General features: G+C 43.8%; 1 protein-coding gene across 1 annotated transcript in view; it reads left to right on the top strand.

Moving 5' to 3' along the window:
* Window positions 1-2,520: 2,520 nt before the first annotated feature.
* tenm1 (teneurin transmembrane protein 1) overlaps window positions 2,521-24,392 on the top strand; it is a 188,429-nt gene continuing 166,557 nt past the window's right edge. The window contains exons 1-3 of the mRNA XM_055016602.1: window positions 2,521-2,992; window positions 16,606-16,877; window positions 20,587-20,913. Of these exons, the coding sequence (XP_054872577.1) occupies window positions 16,661-16,877; window positions 20,587-20,913 (544 nt within the window). The 5' untranslated portion in view covers window positions 2,521-2,992; window positions 16,606-16,660. The remainder of the gene's footprint in view (window positions 2,993-16,605; window positions 16,878-20,586; window positions 20,914-24,392) is intronic.

Raw genomic sequence — 24,392 nt, 5'->3', positions numbered from 1 at the left:
AGCATTGATCCAAGATCCCTCATTACAGAACGAGAGAAACCCCTTCAGCAACGTCACCCTGGAGAGGGAAGGAGCTAGGCAGGGGGATTGAGAGAGAAGGGGGAAAGAAATGAAGAGGAAAGTATAAAAAAAGAAGAGAAATGGAAGAAGATGAAGGGAATTAGAGAGAGGTGGAGTGGGTAGCAGGAGGCAACAGACAGAGGAGGAAACAAAGACGAGGATAGCAATGAAATTAGCCCAGAGAATTGCAGCAAACTGTTGAGAAAGTAATTGTTAGTTTCTAGTTACAGCATGCAATGACCACCTTGTGTTCTATAGTGGAGGGATTGATCATCGACCAATCGATCACAGCCTACGAGGGAACACAGCGTTCTGAGGAGAAAAACTGTGTTGGCTTTGCAGTTTGCATGTACAAGACTAAGTAACGCTCACGGAAACTGCCTCCAGCTGTGAAGCGAAGTAGTGCAGAGACACTTAAAATCCGATATTACTGCTAAGGCTTGAAGTAGCATTAAGGCAAGGATGCATCGTGGATCTGCCTCTTGTTTCGTGACAGTGAAGTGTAATCTATCCCGGCCCGGTCAGGTCTTAAAAAGACATGTCACATGGAATAAGCATGAGCTGCTTATAATCAGAGGAAAAAGGAGGGAGAGCAGGACTATGGACAACTTCCCATCAAAGTTATTCTCGCTAGACTCCATCTTAGCATTCACCACGGCAGCAGTAGCTTTCTCTTTCCCTCTCGCATCGCTTTTATGGAGTACCAGCTCTAAATCCACCTCTGTGCTCCCCGTCCCTCCCTATACGCTCAGCTGTGCTTCCATGTTATCCAAATAGGGCAGGAATAATTGGATCAGCAAACATGGTCTTATGGAGATGCGACGCTCCTTTTCCACTGACATTTTTTTTTTTTTTTTTTGCCTGATGAGATACTGTTTAATTAGGTTATATCATTTTAATGCAATTTACACAATAATCTGATGACATGAGATCTAATGCAACTGACATTATGTCTGAAATGCACTCTAACCAGCACTTTGGAGCATCTGTGTCTCTAATGATGCTCATTATCAAATAAAATGTCGACTGGGTTTACTCCACAAACTTTCCTTAGCATGAACGCTCATGGGAGATGTCTTGCACTGGAACATCACAGACATATACAAGTCCTTTCCAAAATATACTTTAATGCGAGATATAAAACGTTCATTTCAGCTTCTAATTACCGTGTTTTGTGGAATAATAAGTAAGGACTGTGTCTCTCTAATACCAAGGCCAGTCCTCCTTCCCTCCCCACATCTATTATCCCTCTTCTATAGACCGTAATGACAAAAAAGAATCACTGTAAAACACTGTGACATTTCACTTCATTTCTGCATTGAGCTGGTTGTCAAGGAGATGACTCAGTGAGATGTGTCGGGCAAAAGAGGAAGTGCTCTTTTAAAAAGAGGGTTTACCCAGCCGCTGGAGGTGTAATGTGGCTGCCATCAGGACTCTGCAGCCAAACATGATGGAGTCTCAGAAACACACCAGTGAAAGGCTGTACCCTCCGAAACTCCAGAGGTCTTCGGACTCCTGATCAAAATCCATTAAAATCCTCTGCAGTCATTGTTGTAGACTCTCGCAGCCGGCAGACAGCCACATATCGACAACCCACAACGGGATGACAAACACACTAGTAATCTTGACGTCAGAGAAGCACAGTTTTTATCTAACACACTTGGACCGAGAGGCCTGTTTTCTCTCACTGTGCCCCGCCGTTCGCTGCTGGACTCGTGGCCTCCGTTTAGAGGCAACCAGTGATGAAACTGACGGAAAGTGCCAAAACCTATTGCTGATAAAAGATGCATACTGCTGTGTTGTGTTGGGGATACAGCAAGACAGGCTGAAAGGCAGAAAGACTGAAGCAGCTGTCAAAATGGTTGTTTGTAGCCCCGCGTGTACCGTGCTTTGGGGAAATAATAAACTGCATCATTAGAACCCCTGTCATTCACACGTTTGTTTGCACCAGACTGGCTGCAAATACCCAAACCAAAGCATCGCACACCAGAGCACAGGTCAGAATCATTAGGTGGCTCATTTAGCCAAGAAAAACACATATTATGAGATGATGTGCAGGTGTAATCACACAGCAGGCCCACTGCAGCAATAAATTAGTGTCAGATTCTATTTTCTGTTTATGCAACACTACTTGAAATTGCATTATTTATTTTTTTTGCTCTCTGGGGCTTCTAATTGTTAACTATTTGTAATTCATACTTTATAATAGTCTCTGCACCTCAGCAGCTCCAGGGCCCTGTTGCTCATGGAAGGAAGTCTTTATTGTAACCCCCCCCCCCCAAAATCATATAGTGAGTCAGCATTCCAGCACAGGACGAGCAGTGCAGCCCATATGGCATCACCTGAATGAAACCGGTGATCCAGACGACCTCCTGACGCCTTGTGCGCGTTTGTGTGTCTGTGGCCGGTCTGTGTGCCACACCCCCTTCTCCTCGGTGCGGTGGTACGATCCAGGGATACTGTTATAGCAGCACCGAGCCTCACCAGCAAGCGAGCAAAGCAAAGCCAAGCAAAGCAAGCGAGCAACAGCACCAACCCGTCAGCCTCATATCGGGTTCAACTGCGGCTAAACGCAGCGCGCCGGGCTCCCTGTCAGACAGGCACAGTGGAGCTGAACCGCGCACAAGCTCCCCCTCCTCTCGCCTCTTCTCTCGCAAGGAGATCCCTTCCCCTTTCTCCAATCGTTTCGTCGTCCTCTGTCGGCATTTGCGAGCGAGCATCATCATCATCATCAGCAGCATCAGCACCGCCGCCTCGGAAAACCGTCGGAGGTGTCTCATCCGAGCCACGCTTATTTAACGGGAGCACCGCGTCTCCGAGTCGCAGGAGGGAAGGAAGAGGAGGGAGAGGGATTGCTGCTCGGCGTTCTTCGGCATTTGTAGGCTGCTCATAGCATGGAATCGGACTAAAGGAATGGCTTTACGTCGGAAAGGTGAGAGACACGTTCAGTTTGTGGCCTTTTAGCGGGCTGGCCGAGGCGCAGGGAGGGAGGGAGGGAGGGAGGGAGCGGGATCGGTGTTTGCTTGGCTAAACGAGCCTCGGATGCTGAGACAACGTGAGTTCGCGGGGAAACGGTTATTATCAGCTGCTGTGGTGTGTGCTGTGGCGGTGCTATGACCCATGTGTGTGTGTGTGTGTGTGTGTGTGTGTGAAGCAGACAGAGAGAGAGAGAAGGGGAGAGAGAGAGGGAGAGAGAGAGAGAGAGCATGTGTATGCATGGTGCGGTTTTTATGAAAATCAGTGCGCCTCCTTTTTCAAGTGCGGGGATGCAGACTTTGTGCAAGCCTGCGCGCTTTGACAGCCAGTCTAAATAATGACAATCCAAGGTACGGTGCTGGAGCTCGCCTGCTTCGCGTGTGCAAGTGTCGTTTTTTTGCTTCAGCAGCGCTTGCAAGCCTTTTAGAGTTGTGTTGTTTTGTTTTTTCACTCCAGTTTCTGGCTCGTCCACTCCATCTCCATCAGCACTGGGATCCAGGGGGTATAGATCTCTCTGACGCGTGCCTTCTGTCTCCCAACATCAACGCAGCCTGCCGGGCCCAGTGCTAGACATTCAAACCCCCAGCAGCACCAGCAGCACAGGTCCAACAGGCGCGTCAGGACATATGATTCTACTACATCCCTCTGCTCCAACCCTCTCCAAGCAGCACTCATGTCAAATTCAGCCCCTTCTCCTGCATCATGCTGCAGCTTCTGACATTTATTTTCTCACGTTGGTGCAGTTTTTTTTTTTTAAAGAATGTGTTGACTGGGGGTCAATAACAGCAGCACCCTTTTTTTAAATTTATTTATTTTTTTGATAAATCATAATTATTGTGAAAGGCAGCACAATTTGCACCAGGATGGATATGCTCTGGTAGGTTTAAATTAGACCTCCTCACTTCTGCTCTCTCACTTCACAGCAGATTATAAATAACTGCCTGGAGCAATAAGGGAAAAAACACTGAAAAGCATTATTTCTAATAAATAATTAAATCGGGAATAGAGAAAAAAAGGAATATTTCTGAGGAATCAGTGCATATTCTCCCATTATCACGCAATCTTATCGAGCCTTTTCTTGCAACTTTTGCTTCACTTAAACATGCAAATTCACTGAAATCAGAAACTACAATTTGTCAGTATCTTCTGACACATGAATATGATGCACCACTGCTGAACTGGACTGATGTTCAGATTGTTTTCCCCGTCAGACATACCTGACTTCTGACATATTTTTTGTTATTTTTCGATCTGAAAAGCTCCCAGAAAGCAGCTTTAATTGCAAAGCTATAGATCTGAACGCAGCCCGTTGTGTCACTGCCCTACCTGACGTTGTTCACAACGACACGGGCGTCGTGCTTAATTCTTCCCCGGCTCGCACATTTATTGATAGTCATGATAAAAATCAGGCAGTCTGTCTTAGCTCTTTGTGATTAATAGAGTGCATCTGTGCAGGAGGTTAGATAACACACACACACACACACACACACTTTCTCCTTCTGGGTTTCCTCCACGCAAACGCTCAGACACACACTCACAGAGACACTGACAGTCACATGCACACTGAGGCAGGGGGATGATGTAGATGTATGGGACCTGGGGAGGTGGATGATTGCATCGCTGCATTTATTTCTGCCACTGTACTCTACTGTAGTGTTCACGATGCTGTGTGTCTTATTCTATTCAGTGGTGAAGTAAGTTTGTGTGTGTGTGTGTGTTTGTTGGCCACATGTGGATGGTTTTTAAGACCCTGCAGGGTTGCTGCTCCAGAGATGGTGATGAGCAGTGATTAAGTGAAAATGGCACACCCATTATGGCAACGCCTTAACAATTAGAGGACAGGTCTTTTGAATTGAAATGTCATATCACCAATTATATGCTGCACACATGCCACTGATAAGTCATTTCTGTCAGTCATCCAGCCTCGCCACATGACCAATCAATCAATTCAGGGTTTTTCAGTCTGACTTGTGCCAATGCATTCTGTTTTTCCTGCCCTCCAACAGCAGCAGTTAGTGGTCAGCGGTTGTCGCCGTGCTAATTATCACTTTCAGTTGTTGCACACTCACTTTTTAATATTCCGAGTTGTTGTTGTTAAGCGGGTAGTGCATATGGTGTTTTGGAAATCCAAAGTAGCTGCTCAGCTCCTTGGCTTGGAGTCACATCATTATTTCAGTGCAACTTCCTGACAATTTAAGCCCGGAGTGCCGATTGTTAGGATACTGGCGTTTTGCCTCGGCTGTCAGCAGATCCTATTGTACTGAGTCAAGAAACCACTAAAAAAAAAAAAAAAAAAAAATCTTCGCTTACGTCTAATAATTTGTGTTTTTCTGAGATTTGAGTGATATTGCATGGCCTTTGGATAGTGCGGTGCTGTGTGAGACAGCGGGGGAGTTCTTTTTGTTATCCAGCCCTGCATTATTTATGAATTTTCATTCCAGGAATGCAGTAGCCCCTGGCACTGTAATGCTCCTTTCTCCCATGGATTTGCGCGCACACTTTCCTTCTGACCCACAAGTTCTCTGCAAATCTAAATTTCCCTAATAAAATTGGGGTCATGAATTAGTGAGAGGACAACATGAAATATATCAGAGGGTTGGTTAGAATATAGAGTACAACACTTAGTGCTGCAGTCAGAGTTTAAGCTTGCAGGCAATATGAGGCCCAGTGGGAGTTTTTATCCCCCTCTCTCTCCTGCTCCCTCTCGCTCTGCATGTCCATCATATGGTAAGAATGTAATTGCTGGAAAAGCATAAAATGTGTCAGAGTGTTCGCCACCCTGCTGATAATTTCAAAGTGAAAGCGCTCGTGCCAGTCGGCTAATCAGTCTGCTGGACCGCTAAACTTGCAGACACAAACACACACAGACACTCAGAGATGTAACCACTGTACGACTTCAAATATTTACCTTCTTTCTGCAATGCTGCTCCATCCTCAAGAGGAGTTGTTTAACAAATCCTGCAGTGCTAATTGGCGTTTCCTCTGTTCGTTCGGCACTAGTTGGCCTCTGCAGTGAGGAAACTGCCATCACTGTGATTTAAAAAAGTGAGATGCTAAAGCACTATAATATTGCCAAATTACCCTATGATAGTTCTCATATGGTGTCATAGACCTAGTGTTTACAATTCTTGCACTTAGAGCAGCAAAGCATTATTGGTGATAATAAGCAGCTAATATGAAGCACTTTATCCAACATATGGTTGTTATTCTAAGCTGACTGACAGCAAATTTAAAAATAATGGACTCATTTATAGACTGTGTAGAATTTATTTATTTATTTACAAATAAACATCAATGATATTTCATATGTCATTAGCAGCCTTTCTTTCTAAAGCGACATATCATCTTTTGGAAGAAAATCTCCTTATTAACAAGTCTGAATCCAAAGTCTCTCTGGTTTGCTTTCTATCATTGTTTTCACAATGCAGCACTAAATGGATAAAAATGAAAAACATTCAATATTTTCCATCAACAAAAGCTTTTATTTCTGAAAACTATGCTAGTCTCCCCTGTCTTTTCTCTCCTTATGATAAAACATCCCGATACAGTGCAGTTTATTTTTGTGTTGAAACCAAAAGCGAGACCAGCAGCAACAGAGAAAGGGACAGAAATAGTATCAAAACCAAAATCACCTTCAGTTGCCAATGCTGCCAACACGCGCCAACACACACACCTACACACACACACACACACACACACACACACACACAGTATACGCCTGAGGCATTTTTCTTTAAAGCATTCGGCTGTCTCAACTGGCATCTCCAGCCCTCTATTCTCTGTTGTCTTCTTCCATTGGGCTGTGGGCAAGAGTCAGGAACTATATACAGTTAAATAACTAGTGGGGTGTTATGTGAGATTTGTATTGTGAAAATGCAATCACAGCCTCCCTTCACACTCCTCCAACTTCAAACTGGTCTCCCCCCACTTTTCTTTTCAAATTCTAGTGTGAAGACAGAAGGATCAGAGCCACAAGAGGCTTTCTGGTCAAGCCCACTCTACCTCTCTTTAAGATGAGATTAATTTGTCAAGAGGAGTGTGTGTGTGAAGACGAGTGCTACACCTAGATTGAGGACTGAGATGGAAGAGCTGTCAGAATAATGTTGATTTAATGTATGAGGACTCAATTTGTGTTGTTATATTAGTTTATATTGCAAATCGGGCTTCAATTAGCAATTATTTTCATCACTGATTAATCCATTTTCTAGATTAATTGAGAAAACAGTGTGGTCACAGTCCAAAGTGGTGTCCTCAAATGTGAGTTCAAAAATCTAAACCCTAAAATATTCAGTTTATCATCCCTGAGGATAGGAGATAACACCAAAAAATGTCGTTTTTTACTTAGAAAATGGATTCATTTTTAATTGATTTGATTGGTTTGTTGACTTTTTGCAAGGCTTTTCTGTTTTTACACCTCCTCTATAAACATTCATAAAGATACTTTATGTTCTGTTGGATATCACTGAACTGTTACTCTCATTAAAAAAATGTGGAAAATCTAAGCAGCCACACACACTTGGCACACACTGCTACTCACACACACACACACACACACACACACACACACACACACACACACACACACACACACACACACACACACACACACACACAGAAAGCAGATGCACATCGACATGGACGCATTTCGCGCCGTGAAATTTTTATTAATCATGTCAGTGGACAACTTAAGAAGAAGGGAAAAAAATCAATTTTTGTTTCCTCCCCAATTTATTACCACATAAACTGCCCTTAACTTCAAAGTGCACGTTGTGGCTTTAGTGTCAAAATAATTAAGTTAAAATCCATTATGTTTTATCCTGCCTTTGTTGACACTGGGGACAAAGGGAGTTGGTGCTGGGCTCCTTTTCACTGACAACATGCTCTATACAGCAACGTTTCACCTGCAGCCTTGATCGATCCATGGAAATGATCAGGGATGGATTCGACCCACATCAGACGTTTCTATGTGATATCTATATAAACATGAAGACAAGTGATAATTAAACACCCACAGTTTCTTTTACAGAAACAAAGTAATTGATCAGAGGGTGAGTCGACTACACACCTGCTGCATATTAGCACACAATGAGACGTCAACAGCACATTATACACCTACCTATGCACCTCAACACAATGAATAATAACCCAATATGAATAAATTGCATCTGTAGCTTTGTTACATGCCTATGAAATGATTTATTTAGCAACATAAAACACAGTGATGTTACACTGTAGATCTCTTCGCTAAACGAGTTCATCTATTTCCTGCTGACTGGTAAATAGCCTCATGTGTATCATCAGTAATATTCATAGCTCTACTTTCTAGATGATCATGAATTATTAACTCATAGAAAAGATGAATAGCTCCAAAATGGTGTTTGATGCTTCTCTGCTGGAGGCCATGTTTTATACAATACAGTAAAGTACAGTGCAGCACAGTCAAGTTCGATATGTTTTTGCTGCCGCGTTGCAGGGGAGTTGTTTTGTTGTTCAGGTTTAATTTCGGAGTGTGTCTTGATCCGCCGTGAACTCTGGGATGTATTTCAAGTGTGTGTATCATCGCCCAAATTGACTTCTTACTGTAGAGACACATATTCTCCGCTGATTGCCAGCCAACATGCCAAGCCAAACTGCACAAAGAAAAGTGATGTGAGAAAAGGAAAAAAAAAAAAAACAGCCACTCAATATCTACTCCAAGAAAATCATGGCATCACCGTGCAGCCATTTTTCAACTGAAGCAGACCTAACACATGTTGTCTCCAGATGTAACAGTCCTGAAATCCCAAATTTACAGCATGTGCGGCATGTCATCCCGACCTGATGTACTTCAAAAAGGGAATCGTTTGGGAAAATTCAGATTTTGTCCTCTTTAATGTGCTCAGAACACACAATGATTCGTCTGACAAGCAACAAATTGAGAAATGCAAATTTTGAAGGAAACGTGCTCACTGCGGTTTTGCCTAGCAAATTTTGTGGAAAGAAAAGGCTGCAGTGGAAAATAAGAAACCAGATGAATGAAAAACAAAACGAGGTCTATCCTATTGAGGAGAGAAGTGCTTCAAATGATTCCCTGCCATTTCCACACAGCAAATACATTTTTACAGTATATGCTATTGATTGTAGGCCTACATAATTTGTTTATGTGCGACTCCTCTTTTCACTCAGACATCTCTCACATGCAGCAAAACCTTCAAGGCTAAAAACATTGCCTTCTTACAACCTTACATTCATCCTTGGTAAAAGTTTGAATTTATATATATATCTGTCTGAGAGCATGATCAAACACACCACATGCCATAACCTTGAGGTGCATTTATATATTATGTGTTTATATGAACCGAACAGGCGTATGGATGGAACTTCTTCAGCTCTCTGCACATCTATGTCTCATCAGCTCACAAAAGAGCACAACGAGGACGACAGCTTGTTCCTGGCTGAGTCTTGTGCTCTTTGAAGAGCCGCTCCTCTCTTTGTCGAGAAGTATTTTGCACTGCGAGGCTGCCGAATGCCGTCTGTGCCCTTAGCCTATGAGCAGCCAGAAGAATCAGAGAGAAGGTGAGGGCTGAGGACGGATCTGAGGAGCCACTGGGAGCACTCTGGCCTTTTTGAATTGGGCACATCACAAAAAAAAAGAAAAAAGAAACCCTCCTCTTCTCACATCCCCTTGGTGTTTGGAGGATGACACGCATCACACTGTAGCAGTGTAGATGGAAGATTAGCCCACTTTGCATTCAGAAATCAATCTGCAATGCCGCTGAACAGCTACAAGTAGATCTTTTCAGCTGCTCGCCTGCAAGACTAATGCTCTTTACTCACTCATTTCAACGTAATCAACAACTTCATAAAGGAGGATGCACAGGAAATACTGCCTAAATCTCTAATCACCAAATCCAATTTCTGGAATCAATGGCATTGATTTATCAATTAATTTTGCATCTGAAATGCAGCCACTTTGCTTTGCCCAGGGTGTCGGAGGTTTTAGCGGTCAAATGCATTATTGAAAGAGGCTTTTTACCAAGCAGTGGCTGATGCAGAGAGCTTAGGAGGCTGTCACTCATGATGTAAAGCTTTATTTGCAAAGCGAGTTAGTGAGAACAGCGTTTTTGTCCTGCTAGGAGGACAGTGACATGTATTTATCTTGTGAGAGAGGAGGAATATCAAATGTGTTGAATAAAGCTTTGCCTTGTTGAGAATATTGATTAAGTGGTTTTGGGTGGTGCCTCTTGCTCTGTGTGTGTTTCTGCGTGTTTGTGGTCAAATACATGTGTGGCCCCATCAAGCGAATGTGCATGTGAATACAGAGAGCATGTGTGCTGTTGCATATTCCTGACATTTCTGTGTTTTTTTGTTTGCTCCTTTGCCTTCTGGGGAATCAGCGGAGGGCTTTAGATCAGAGAGGGGTAGAGGTGGATATCATGAATAGAGAGTGGTGGTCTAGTAAGAACAAGCAGTGGGAAAAAGGCTACACCTTAGTCTAGATCTGAAAGACAGAAAAAAGTTATGACTGTAGTCAAGATATAAAAACGGCCTTTGAAAAGTTAAAGCTGAGCTACTCCCTTGCTCTAGGCCACATTCAGAGGGCATGAATAGTGTAGGACCTTATGGATTTCTCCACACTGCTCAGGCATGCAGTGCCGATGTGGGATTTGAGCCATGTCTACTATAAATAGTCAAATGGTCCAGGATGGTTTCCCTGCTCCTGACAGCTCCTGACAAGAACCGATCTGCTCCATGGGTGGACACACAGACTTTTATTTCTTGCTTCTTGGTCATGCTCTCATTGTGATGCGTGTGGTAACACAACGAGGACTGCTGCCATTGTGTCACCTATATGACTCGCTTTGTACATAGATGCATTAACCTTGAGTGCTACTGTGTGTGGAATAATGAAGGTGCTTGCAGTGCGCCAGAGGCTGAACGCTAAAGACACTGCAACTGTACGTAGAAACTGCGAGCAAGCGTTTACACAACACTGTCTTGACTGAGAAGGCCTGTAAAGACTGTTGATTCTCTATGGCGTGTGGGCGTTCAAGTGTGTTGTTTGTCAGCCAGTGTGAAATGTTATAAGTATGTGTAGGCGCAAGGGCACTGAGTGTGTGTCCGTCTGTGGCTGATTGTCAGTGTGCGTTTCATCTTTGAAACCTAGCAGGGGGTGCTGTATGTATGGTGAGGTCCCGGCTTGTGTGTGTGTGTGTGTGTGTGTGTGTGTGTGTGTGTGTGTGTGTGTGTGTCTGAGTGTGTGTGGGTACACGCTACAGTTTGTGTTCTGCTGGTAAACTCAGCATTAGCAGCAAGAGATTTCAGGCTTGGTCAGCTATGAAAGCACAACTACGTGACGAGAGTGCTGCCGCCGCCCACAGATAGCCGGCCCTTATCCACTAATTAAAACCCTCTATCACTCCACGTCTCACTTGGCAATCTCTCTATCCTTCAATTCCTCCCATTTTCACTGTGAAATCTCGCCATCTCTCATTATCTATCCATCACTCTCTTTATCCGCCATTCATCCCTCCCTCTTCTCAGCACGCGTCGAGGGTTCCCAGTGGGCGGTGTATTGTTTTGTTGTGTTTCGGGTGGTCTAGGTATAACAGGGTCCTATGGGTCCTTCAGGGCCGCTCGTCAGAGTTGTCCCTGTCATATGCCTGAGGAGCCGTGCTGGTGCTAACGAATGGAAGAGATAGCTTTTTAAGCCCTCCTCCCCTCCCAATCTTCCTCTCTCTCATGCACACAAACACACACATACTCCAGGAGAGGCATCTCTCTCTGACAGCTCACTGTTTACTCCCGCAGGACCTGTAGCCTGGATCTGCATTTGCAGCTACAGACTGTGCCTGAGTTTCTTCTGATGATTAAGCCATTGTAATGGTAGACAAAATGAAAACCTGCAAACAGCGTCGGGATTGTCATGACTTCACTTCGGAGCATCTGTGGTGATAAGTTTATGCCGTAGCATGAATATATTTCTCGAGGTTTCTCATCGTTATTCCTGTGGCTTGCGAGGTCTGTTTAGCGAGCGGAATTAGCTTGTCTCTGTGCAAACAAGCTTCTTGGAAATGTGTAAAGGCCAAAGCCAACAAAGAAAGTAGCTCCCTACTCACTGGGGGTCTCTGGCTGTTTTGAAAATAAGACCTTCTCTGCATGCCGGAAATGTATTTGTAATCCTGGAACTATACTGTATCAATAATCTAAGGAGCTAATATTGTTGGATGGCACTCTGCTCTCGCCAGCCTCCTTGTTTATTTACCAATGTGAAACTCAATTTCTCTGCCTCTGCCTGGCCCCAATCCTCTCCATGCCTCGCTCTTTTTTTCCATTTTGCATGCTCTCTCTTCTCGTTCGTCACGATTTCATTGCATTCATTCGAGATTGGAAAGTGTAAATCGGTTTTGACTTGTCCTCACGGCCCTTGCCTTTGCACATGACGATGATCTCCGCCGTGCTGTTTGTGTTATTGTTGCTGGTGTCGGACATCTGAGGGACCCCGCCCCTCCAGAGATGACTTGGAGTGTAAATCCTGTTTAAAAGCAACTGTGTGTATGTGAGCCTCTATCACTTCTCTAAGCAGATTTGGAAAACCAGCACACTGGTCCATCCGTGGTTGCACTGTTTGAATAAACAGATGGATAGGAGGGGAGATCAAGCGGGTGAAGGGTCCCATTAGATATTATTGCATCTGTGTAGCCATGGATTATCACTCCCATGTGGTTGTATGAGTGTGTATGTGAGTGTATGTGTGAAAGAAGGATTGATCAGAGACAGAAAGAAGCAGTGGGTGAGGGGAAGAAGGAATAACAACATAATGTGATGCGTGTGTTTCTCTCATCGTTGTCACTTTGTGTTAAACTCACGATGAAGAGTTTATTACACTGATAATTTGCAGTGTAGAATTAAAGTAGAAATACACACTTAAAATAAATCATAATATGGCCTAATACTGTATTCCAAATCACAGGAGCTGCAATTTATTGATTATGGTAAAATGTGTGACAAAATATCACTATAAATTAGGCATTGTGGTGCAACACAGATGCCTAAGCCAAGAAACCATTTGGTACATACTGTAGAAAAAATCACATCATAATTTTTCTATTTTTATTTTTTATTTTGGTGAAAATAAAATAAAAGAACTGTTTCCACTAAAATCCTGACTCATATCTCAATCGCAGTGTCTGTCAAAATAATTGCAATCTGATTTGGGTAGATAATGATAATAAAATGTCAACTCTTTATTACTGCACCGTCTTTTACTGGCCTTTTACAATATTTTAGGCTATAAATCCAAATACAGGTTACATTTTTTCACCTAAAAAACTTGTCAGTGCTTCACAGCTGCTGTACCAACTGCAATCTTTGGCAATCACAAAGCAGCACAGCCTACATGCCTGCCCTGAGCTCAATAAACTTAATTGCTATATATATTTTTTGCGTATTGTTTGAGCCCTAAAATAAAATCCCACAATAACAGTGGGTACATTGGGTGTGTTCCAATATCCATGCTGCCATAATACAATGTACAGTATGCCAGAAAAGGATTTACAATGCCCCAATACACAGTATATCAAAAACAGTCTGCCAAAAATACCAAGATGTCCTGTTACATCTGGTTGGATTTTGCAGCATGCTTTCCTGGCCATTCTGATCCACAATCTTCTGTGCAGTTACGTCACATACGATGCCTCGCCTGAGTATAAACAGAGCCGCCAAGAACACACAGACAGAAAACAGCTCATTTCACACAGCAGACTGTGATGGTGAAAGTTTAATGTGCAGCGTTATGGCCAGTAGTATGTCTCATTGTATGCATTCTTTATGAAACACTGCATACTCTGGAAGGGCAGCTGTATTACTTACTGAAAGGAAAAAATTTAAAAAAGCATATGATTGGGAATGCAGCCGTTGTCACTATCTACAACCACTGACTGTCAATCCATTTCTAGCACAAATAAACTGCAACTTATTTATTTTAGTAAATTTTTTGACAGCAGTCTATCAAACACCTACTGAATATACACACTGTACTGTACTGTGATTAATACATTAGATATACTTCTTTTTTTACATACTTTGTTTTTGCGTTTAGGTGATAACGATCATTGTCAATAACTGCTGTTACAGCAATACAATCAGCTGAGCACTTCGTTAGCTTCACTAAAGCAACCCTAAATGCAGCGTGTAATCCCCTGTTGTACATGTTCATAAAAAATGATGGGAGGAAACTTGTAGTGAAAGTTTTTAAAGATTCCCATGTTGAAAATGTACTAGCATGGTTATAATAATTCCAACATCCTCAGACCTTCCCAGAGCCATTCTTGTTTGTTTTCTATGAATAGTAAGCATTAGACAAGCTGCCCCCCCATGCCCCAAGGTGGTTATTCCTCAATTGCAAATCTAGGCTGGTGTTGGGCTCAGGTGGCACATGTTGACTTGTCCTAGAGAACGCCCATGTGTCTTGTTTGAAGTGAGCTTTCGCTCCAGGAAACAACCTCCAGGTTTTGACATCAAAACCGAGAATCAAACCCCCTAATGGGCACCCCACTGTGGGCTAGAATTAGCAGGAATAACCCCCGCCAGCAGGCTTACTCCTCTAAATGCAGAGGCCTCAAAGGACGAGGTGGAGGGTGGAGTAAGGTAGGGGAGGAAGACAGAGGATGGGAGGGAAGGAGGAGGGAAAGCAGAGGTGAACTGGTGCAAGAAAGAGGGATGGAGAGAGGGGAAGTGATTAACCAGGAGAGAGAGGTGTGTTTAAAAGGAAACCAGACAGTAGTTTAAATTGTACACGTCTTTGTACAAGCAGGACTACATGTTCCTGGCAAAATGCTCACCAGGCTGTCTGTGTATGTGCACGCACATGATGGGGGAACAAGATGGTGCACCCTTGTGCAGGATTGCATGCTTTCATTTTTGTATGTAAGCGAGTGATAGACATAAAACGGGACAGAGAGCCTCTGTAGAGACAGACAGCAGTCAGTGCCTGCAGCAAGCTCAGAGCTCACAGGGTAATGTATACTCTCTCCTCGCCGTACCAGAGAGAAGGTGACACCAGTCAATCCCATTCTGACAGGGCAGCTGAGATAATAGCAGGCTTTGATTCCTTGCAATAACTCCTGCCAATCAAAATGAAAGGCATCGTGATTGTAGGGAACCACAAGCGTGTATGTGTGTGAGCCTCGGCAGCTCGCCGTATACTACGGCGTGGCCAAGATAATTGGATGCAAAATGTGGTTATGTGTTTTAAAAGCATTGTTGTGCTTTGTGCTATCATTAAAGGAAAAAAAAATAAAGATGGTGGAAGGAAAGACAAGTGTGGAGCTTTTACAGATCATCTGCGCTGTGATAATACCTGCGGGGGGTGAGGGTGTGTGTGGGATGAATGTGCAAGAGACTTGGCCTATTTTTTATTTTATTTTTTTTTTTCCATTTTTGACTGTTTGCTGTCCGGGGTCAGTGGGCGGTCCATGTGGGTCTGCGTGCGCATGAAGGTGGGGGAATGAGGAGGGTGAGCGCAAGGCCAGGAGAAGGAGTCTTTCAGGTGGAATAAAAGCATTACTGCAGTGGTAGAAAGGTCAGCTGTAAACTTGTATCAGACTAGTGGTGATCACCCTGTGCTGCAGATCTCTGAGGTATTGAGCAGGCACGCTCTAATGGCTTTGATATATGGACTACAGGACTCCCTGAAGAGGTCAATACCATAGCACTTTGTCTCTATGAGCAATGACCCTCTCAAGCTCCATTTAGAAGCTTTATAACTGCAGGAAATAGGCTGGAAAGGCCTCGAGCAGGGCACGGTGAAAGAGAACTAATATGAATGAAGTATTTTCTAATCACTTCTTCTGTGCTCTAATCGTTGTCCCAATCAATCATTAGTTATGGCGGTATAAGTATAAGGCGCCGGACGTTATCAGAAGTAGATTTCGATGTGGTTGAGAGGGGGACAAGAGAATTTGAGCTGAACAGAGCTAAAAGAGCTGATTTATCATTACTCCACTTGAGGGCAATGACACTGTAAAGACTGTTGTCTCATAGCGTTTCATCATCACTTGAGAATCTGGTGAGTCACAGTGTTTAATGAGAGTGACAGGCACGGGGCTCAGCTACAAATTTGTTGATTTATCCGTAACTTGTCAATGCTTGTCTGCAAAAGGCAGATAAAGCCTTACAGTAGCTCGAGAAAACAGAAACCACAAGTGACAGAACACTAAGCTGTGCTTGAATCTGGCCAATTTCTCTTCAAACACATCTGGACATAACGGCTACCATCGCGGTCCTTTCGGAGGGTATTGATTTGGAACTAACCTTTTGGTGTGAAATATGAAGGAAGCCAAATGCTGTTTACGAATGTCCGCTGTAATTGGAATGAACAGATGTTGCAATATTGTTCCACTGTGTTCAATAACACACTTCTTGTTCTATTTTTCTCCTCTACCCTTTCTTCTCAATCCCCTGTTTCCTTTCATTTTCATCCTCTGGGCCATCCTTCTTCCTCCCTCCCCTGCTGTCCTTGCCTAACTCCCTCCCTCACTGTATATTCCCCCTTTTCCCCTTCATGTCCCTCACCTCCTCTGCCTCCAGACTCTGTGCTCTGTGCTGTGGCTGTGCTGCGTGACTAAGTGGAGCCCTACGAGCCATGGAGGAGATGGACAGTAAACCCTACCAGCCGTTGTCTAAGGGGCGCCATGAAATGGAGATGTCCTACACCAGCTCATCTGATGAGAGCGAGGATGGACGCACCCATCACCGCTCCTACACCTCACGCGAAACCCTGCCTGACTACACACACGAGCTACGCCTCACCCTCGGGTCGCACCGGGAAAGACAGACCAACTACAGCCAACCCCAACCAGGTAACAGCTCATGCTTAATGGTGGATATTGCTCCCTAAAAAAAACAAAACACTTGCACAGACACTATGTGGACTCAAATGGATTCTGGCACCAAAAAGACACATATAGGCATATGCACACAACTCACACACTGAGGTCTTTAAAAGGGCCTGTGTGAATTACCTATTACAGTCCACAATGAGCCAGAAGGACAGTCGGAGGCAGCCAATTACCGCTTCTCCACAGAGGTGATATTTCTCTCCCACAGCTAAAGTAGGTCAACCCCAAACCTCTCTGGCCTCACCTGGGGTGGAACACCACCCTTCATTACTCACACACTCACAGATACAGACACGGGTGGACAGAAACACACACGCATACACGGTGACACATACACACTGAAAAAATTCTTCTCTGCCAGTGACAGGAGGAGAAATGGGCCAGCTCGTGCTGTGATGGATGGCCTTTATGCAGGTCATGTGTGGTGTTAAGAGAGAAGCTGCACCTCATCAGGAGCATACTGCTGTGCAGGGTTCATAGTGATCAATAGGTACTCTTCCCACCACTCCAACCTCCTGCTACTCTGCAAGACCTACCCACCATGCTAACAAGTAACATTAGCCATTCATAACAGTTTCAAGTCCTGACAAGCAGAACGCTCCGGGGACTTCATGGTTTGAATGCCACCTGTTATGGATTTTGCTGCGCTCTTCGCCGTAAAGCGACCCATCAATGACCATTAGTCATGATGATGTTGCTTTGATATCTTCCACGACGCGGCAGTGTCAAAGAGCGCTTGCCTTTTTTCGTGCAGTTACTCAGCCGTTCTGTTTCCACAACAAACAACATCCCCCGCCATCAGTGTCATATGGTAAGGTGCAGAAGACCCCCAGAGCAGCCTTTGAAATGTCAATGGCAGCCGGTTCTGCGAAGCACATCTGTTCATCTTTGGGCATCAGAGTTATATATAGTATACCCTACCTAAGTAACCAACTGTTAAGGGGGGACGTTGCCTCCAGTGACATTTTTAATGGATTACGGTGTTCCTGACAAAGATCAGCCAATTCGCTTCTCCTTTAATTCCCCACCCATGTTCTTCATATTTTCCTTCATCTTTTAAACCGCCTCATCTCGCCCTCCTCCTCCCTTTCGCTCCTTCCGTCTCTCCTTCCAGCTGCTTATTTGCCCTAATATTGCAAAATCCCCTCTTGCTCTCCATTTAATCCCGCATCACCTCTCTGCTCTTCTCTACATTTCACCTGTGTCTGTTAAGCCTGTTTACGTTACAGAGATACTGTTGATAGATGGACTGATAGACAGCGAGATCAACGACTCCATGATTATTTCACAGCTCACAAGAGAGCTGACCAAAATAATTACTTTTTGTTTGCCTATTAATTAACTCAAATTAATGAGCTTGCACTTTTCAACATATTGTGTACAAAGCTAGAAATAGATCACAGCAGTGTGACTGCATTTTTCAGAAATAGCAGTCTTACATTAATCTGATCATTTGAGTATGTATGGATCTTTTAACAAATAATATGACTCCTACTATTTCCTGGTTTATATATCATATTATAGGGAATGACATCTCATAGTCCATTTGGGTAAATGATTCTGATTAAATGTCAACAGTTAAAAACAGTACAGTCTTTTACTAATGTTCAAGTTCAGTAAAAATAAATCACAATACAGACTGCAATTTTTAAGTTGTTCACTGTAGAATAGTGCCTGCAGCTCTTCCTCTCAGGCTGTGTTCTGTCCCAGCGAGCTCCACCGATCACACAGTAGGGCAGCCTACATGCCCTGAGTTCATTAAACTCACAAAGATTAGTGCTAAGAGTGCACAACAACAATTAAAGGTGTCTCAGATGAGGTTTTTTTTTGCAACTCAGAGTTTCTCACATCTGGATTCTGGCAGCCAGACAGTTGAGGACACAGTTTACAGAGTCTTCAGTAAGATAAAAACGGACCTAATACTGAAGTGCCAAAAATTGCCGTTCCTTCAATGTCCACTTGAGACTGGCTCCATAAGCGAGTCAGTCCCTGTAGACCCCCATGTTCAAATGCCCAACTCTACAGCAGAAATAAACATATTTATATCCTGATACAACAAACAGTTTTGGCTGCTATAGCTAATTTTCCTGCTAATGACAACTGCACAGGGGATAACCGTTTATATTACTTACCAATTTAAATTGTATCAAAGATTAAAGTGATGCATAATTAAGGTTGTGGCCATTTTGTGGACAGTTTATGGCCCAGAGATTTTTGTTATATGGGAGTTAGAGTGTGGTATCACCAAATTGGGGACTGGAGCCACTGAGAGATTCAAAACCGCTGTTCAGAAAACCTATGGATGACAAGTTTATATGAAGGGGGCCACCCAGGAGAACCAAAAGGAGCTGCCACCCATTTTCCTCTCCAAATCCCTCCTACCCACCTTAAATATTTGATAAATACATTCATTTAGGAATAGTCAGTATGCAAGCACAAAACTATAGTTTGGAACTTTCTTTAATACGGGTCATTTAACTTTTTACATTTAAGCTGCAATACAATGAAATTACAACACAGGCTGTTGTAGCAAATTCGATATTTTTGCCCACGACAAGTACTTAGTGTGGAAAATAGTGTAATATATACAAATAGCCAATTTTTTTTCTAAAGTGAGTCGGAGCGGCTGACTGTAATAGCTGGAAATGGAAAGTTATTCAAAAAATGATTTTCCCTCTAATCACCTCCTAAAATCTCCTGTTGTATTATAAATGTGTTTCAAAACAAAAGGGGTAAGATGACATTTTCAGTTTGCAGTCAGTCCGTGTTTGTTGCTACTGGGAAATAGCCCATTTGCTCCTGAATTGCCCTCTTGCAGCCAATTTGAGCTAAGCAGTAGTGTGTAGTGGTGACCAATCTTAGGCCGGTTTAATTCCAGCAGAACAGTATGTGAGCCACAGTTGGTCTTGACCCCATCAAACAGGCACAGCAGGACACATCGCTGGTCAATGGAGTGGTCAACAGGACTGTGGCTTTTATTGAAACACTGCGGTTCGTGTTCAGAGGACCCGACCTAACACACATATTAACTGCACTAAGTGAGAAGGAGGGGAAGTCTTTTCTTTTCTGGAGCCTGCATGAAACCAGGCTACTATCTGTATAGATTTCAATTTACACCTTTATTTCTTTAAAATTACATCAGTTCCATCACCTCCACTTATACATTCTAAACAGAAAACTCTGGTGGTGAGGAAGAAAATTTACTCAACTGCCTCTACAGGAAAAAAAGGTAGCGCTCAATTGAATTGAATTGAATTGAAGTGTAACCAGAGGACTAACACAGTATATCTGATGTTCTCAGATAACAGGTTGATGCTTGGGATTGGAGGGCATTCTAATACCTGAAAGCATATGAGGCTCAATTTTTCCCTCAGTCTGAGTCAATATTGAACAGGATATAGCTTCACTGCAAATGGTTAAGAAAAATTGGAGGTGACATTTTGATTTGGACTTGTGCTGAAAAACTTTTAATAAATGCTTGCTCAAATAACAGCCTGTCTCTTGACATAATTTGGGAGGTGCTCAGTGTTTGGCTTGTAAATGCCTGCCTCTAACAAACACTTGGTCAGCTTAGTTGCTGAAGCAAATAAAAACACGCATGCTGGAATTAGAGGCTTTAAAGCTCTGTGTCTACGTGATCTCATTCTGCATGTCTCTCCCCCTCCTCTAGATTTAGACTTCTGTAAGGCTGGGCAGATTCGGAGCCCAGACTACCACATCCACCCGCAGCAGCAGCAGCAGCAGCAGCAGCACCAGGAGGAGGAGGAGGCGCTGTGCTCTGGACCGGCCGCTCACGTCCACGGCCGCGGCTACTCCCTCGGCGTGGGTTCGGATGTGGACACCGAGCCGGAGGTGGACCCTTCGCCTGCTCACGGCCTGCAGCACATGTGGATGCGCGGCCTAAAGTCCGAGCAGAGCTCCTGCCTCACGAGCCGTGCCAACTCTGCCCTCTCTCTCACCGACACCGAGCATGACCGGAAGTCTGAGCCTGACAATGGTGAGTGGATTAAAAAAAAAACTCTTCTTACTGTTCAAGAGGATTGTTCACTATGTATAACGCAGAGATTGGATTAGCAGATAGTTTAGCAGCACACTTTTGATGATTTATTTTTGTGCTAGCATGCGTCTTGTGCTGAAGTCAGGATAATTTTCTCTTCTTGGCCGTATTTCACATTACATCGTTATAGTCTCAATGTAATAAGAAGAAATTTCCCTCCAACGAATGCAAAGAAAAACAACATATGACATTATAACTCTTTTCAAGCTTTAAGTTACAGCCTTGGGCAGTTATGTGATTGAAACTCTCAGTTTTTGAAGTAATGCTAATGTTTAAGTTCCTCTTTCTTTGAAGGCTCTTTGATGTGACTAAATACAGAAAATGTACTATTGGTTATTTGGTCTCTGAAGTGAGCTCATATTGGAGGTGAACCTAGGGTTGACTGAGGATGGAGCTTGAGTAAAGTCCAGTGACGAACATCCACAGCCACTGACTTGGAGAAAGGATTGAATATCCATCGGAAGCCTGTGCAGATTTTGGTTTAAGGCATTTAGGGAGAAGGAATTGTGGGGATCGCACATCTACAGTGGCTGACTGGCTGCCTGAGGGCAGCTGACAACCGACTCTGTGGGAAGACTACAGCCTGGTAGGAAGGAAAAGTTGAGAGGCGGGGGTGAAGATATGGGGCCAACTAGAGAAGAGTCTGGGATGGTGCCAGCTATCTGTCTTGCACTGCTGGGCTTGGCTGGGCTCCCCGCAGATGGAGAGTTAGTTAGAGGTGCACACAAACAAAGACAGAGCTCTCCAACCCATCCCCAAGGGCACTGTCTGTTTATGTGCCGCAAAAAAGGTGGAATGTATTCAGTGGCTGAGAAAAGGAAGGATGATAGAGAAAGAGACAGGGAGGGGGTGAGAGAATTAGAGACGGGGAAGAATAAGAGACAGGGAGAGCAAAAAATGCTAATGAGAGAATAGAAATGGTAATGTAATGGTATAATTAGAATAAGAAGAAAAGGGAATGAGTGGTTGAGGGTAAAACAGGTGAAGGAGAAGCTGATTTCGAGTGCGCGTTAGACAAAGATGGCAGGGGAACGAGAAGACGAAGACAGAGGAAGACAGGGATCATGCAGGAAAAGGGTTTAGGATTTGCTTGTTTATGTTTGGGGAAGAACCCAGGGGTGCTGTTTAATGACAGCCGGTCTGGACATGAAGTCGGCCTCATTGAAAATCACACGATGGAGGCAACAAAAGAGAGCGAGTGAGTGCGAGAGAGAGTGGGAGTGCTTGCAGCATTACACAGTAATCAATTTGTGATGGCTGTGTGCATATGGACCAAAGTTATTACCATTTGAGACGAGGGACTCCATCTTTATCCAGGGTCAGAATTAAAGCTGCAAAAAAAAGGGAGAAGGCAGATGGGGAATGCACCCGAGGAAACAGAAGAGAACGAGGGTGGATGAAGTCGGAGAAGTGAGTGGGGAGGATTTAAATGTTCAAAGCGTTTGACTTTACTGCTACAATGCTCCAGGAAAGCTGGTTTATGTGTGGATTTCATATGTCACATGGTGATGTACTGTATGTCCTATGGCTCTCTAAACTTTGACACATTCTCAAGAACACGCTCTTCCTTTCACTCACTCTTACCATTTCCTCTTGTGTTTTCTGCTGCATTGGTATCCTTTACTTGGCAACCTTTTTTTTCCTTCTCCACCAGCAGCAGCCCATTCATTCTCATCCTCTTCCTGTCCATCTCTCTCTGACACATGGCCAGGTGTGTCCATGCGTGGCATTCTCTAATAGGAAATGCATTATGGATGTCACATTTCTCTCCATCAGCACAACAAAGTCTCACACGCCCCTCTGTTCCCCGCGATAATGAAAGTTAGAGCCACTCGCAAAAAGATGTTGGCATAAAGGGGCTGAAATCAAAAAGCTAACGTCCCTGCCAAAATGAAAGTGCATTTTAAGTCGGCCCGACCTTGCACTCCCTTTGTCTTCAGAGCTCGCCCCCTCCCAAACCCATTAATGATGTCAGCTTCAAACTGGCAGGAATCCTTTTGTTCCTGGTCTGATTGAAGCTGACAAGTCAATTTGGTCCCTCTGTGTGTTTGTGTGTATAGGTGTGGATACGACTGTGAAAAAAATAGAGGGAGGGCGTGACAGATTAAGAAAGAGTAACGGAGGAAGAGTTTTGGCATGTGTGTGCATACGCGAGGCCACATTGGTACACATGTCTGTCTTTATTTCTTTTCATGTGTAAGCGCGTTTGTGTGCATGCAATGCGGTGGTGGGGAGGTGCATGTCCAACTGTGACACCTCCCTTGAGGAAGGCTGCAGGCAGTCTGGAGCAGCAGTCAGACCCGCTGACAAACTGAGGGAAACATCAACACCCTGAATTGACGACAGAGCACCGTAAGAACAGAGAAGATTGGCAGTAGAAAGACAAAGTGTAGTTCAGCAAGAGTTTACTGCTGACAGACATTTTCACACACGCATAGATGAGAATAGTATGGTCAAAAGTACGTTGACACCCTGGTGCTTTTGCTATACTGTATGTGTCATTTTAAAACCGTGGGCACTAATATTCTTCTATCTAAGAGGGCTTTCCATGACACTTTGGAACCTGGCTGCAGGATTGCTCTTAGTAAGCCAAAAGAGCATCAGTGAGGTCACCTATGATGCTGAGGCGTGAACTCCCAAAAAAGGTGTGGGCAGGGGTGAAATCAGGCTTCTGACTGTGGACCTGACTGTGCAAGAGGACATGGTCACACTAAGCCAGCTAAACCATCTGAAATGGCCCCATACCAAAAGTGCATCTTAGTTGGACAATATATCACAGTAGGAATGTCACGAGAACTGATTGTTTACAAATCACTTAGCAAAATTCTGAAAATGTAATGGTATCTTAAGACTTTGCAATATACTTTTAAAGCCTGTTTCATTTCAGTCAATGAAATTACTAGTTATTATTTATTTTAAATGACCAACAGGCCAAGAGGAGAAAGTCAGATTTAGCTTTTTAACTGCCTTACTTTGAATTAAACCACTTTCACTCATTTATCAAGTTACACAGCTAATTATTTTAATGTTAGCACAACAATGAAAAACACACAATATATAAAAATATGCAAGACAGCAAGGGCATGACTGCTGCACTGTGTGGAGGTTTAATGTTCATACTGACTTGCTTGGATTAGATATCACCAGACGGACACCCCGACATAAAGTGTCAGCCTTTGCTTAGATGGAGGTGGTGGAAGACATACGGTCTTTGTTGTTTTTGGACTGCAAAGCCCATCTTGCAAGTACTGCAGCCTCCACCAGGGGAGATCTGTGGGTGCGAACGGGGTCCTGGCAGCCTCAGACTAGTCCACCTTGGGAAACCTGCACAGATAAGTTAGGGTGAATGGGCTCCATTATCAAAATATAAGAGGCTGATGAGCCAGAGAGGTAGCAAGCTGTGAGTTTGTCCATGGAGC

Source organism: Amphiprion ocellaris, chromosome 13, assembly GCF_022539595.1.
Source record: "Amphiprion ocellaris isolate individual 3 ecotype Okinawa chromosome 13, ASM2253959v1, whole genome shotgun sequence".
Lineage (NCBI taxonomy): Eukaryota > Metazoa > Chordata > Actinopteri > Pomacentridae > Amphiprion > Amphiprion ocellaris.
This window is presented reverse-complemented; position numbering and strand designations above follow the sequence as displayed.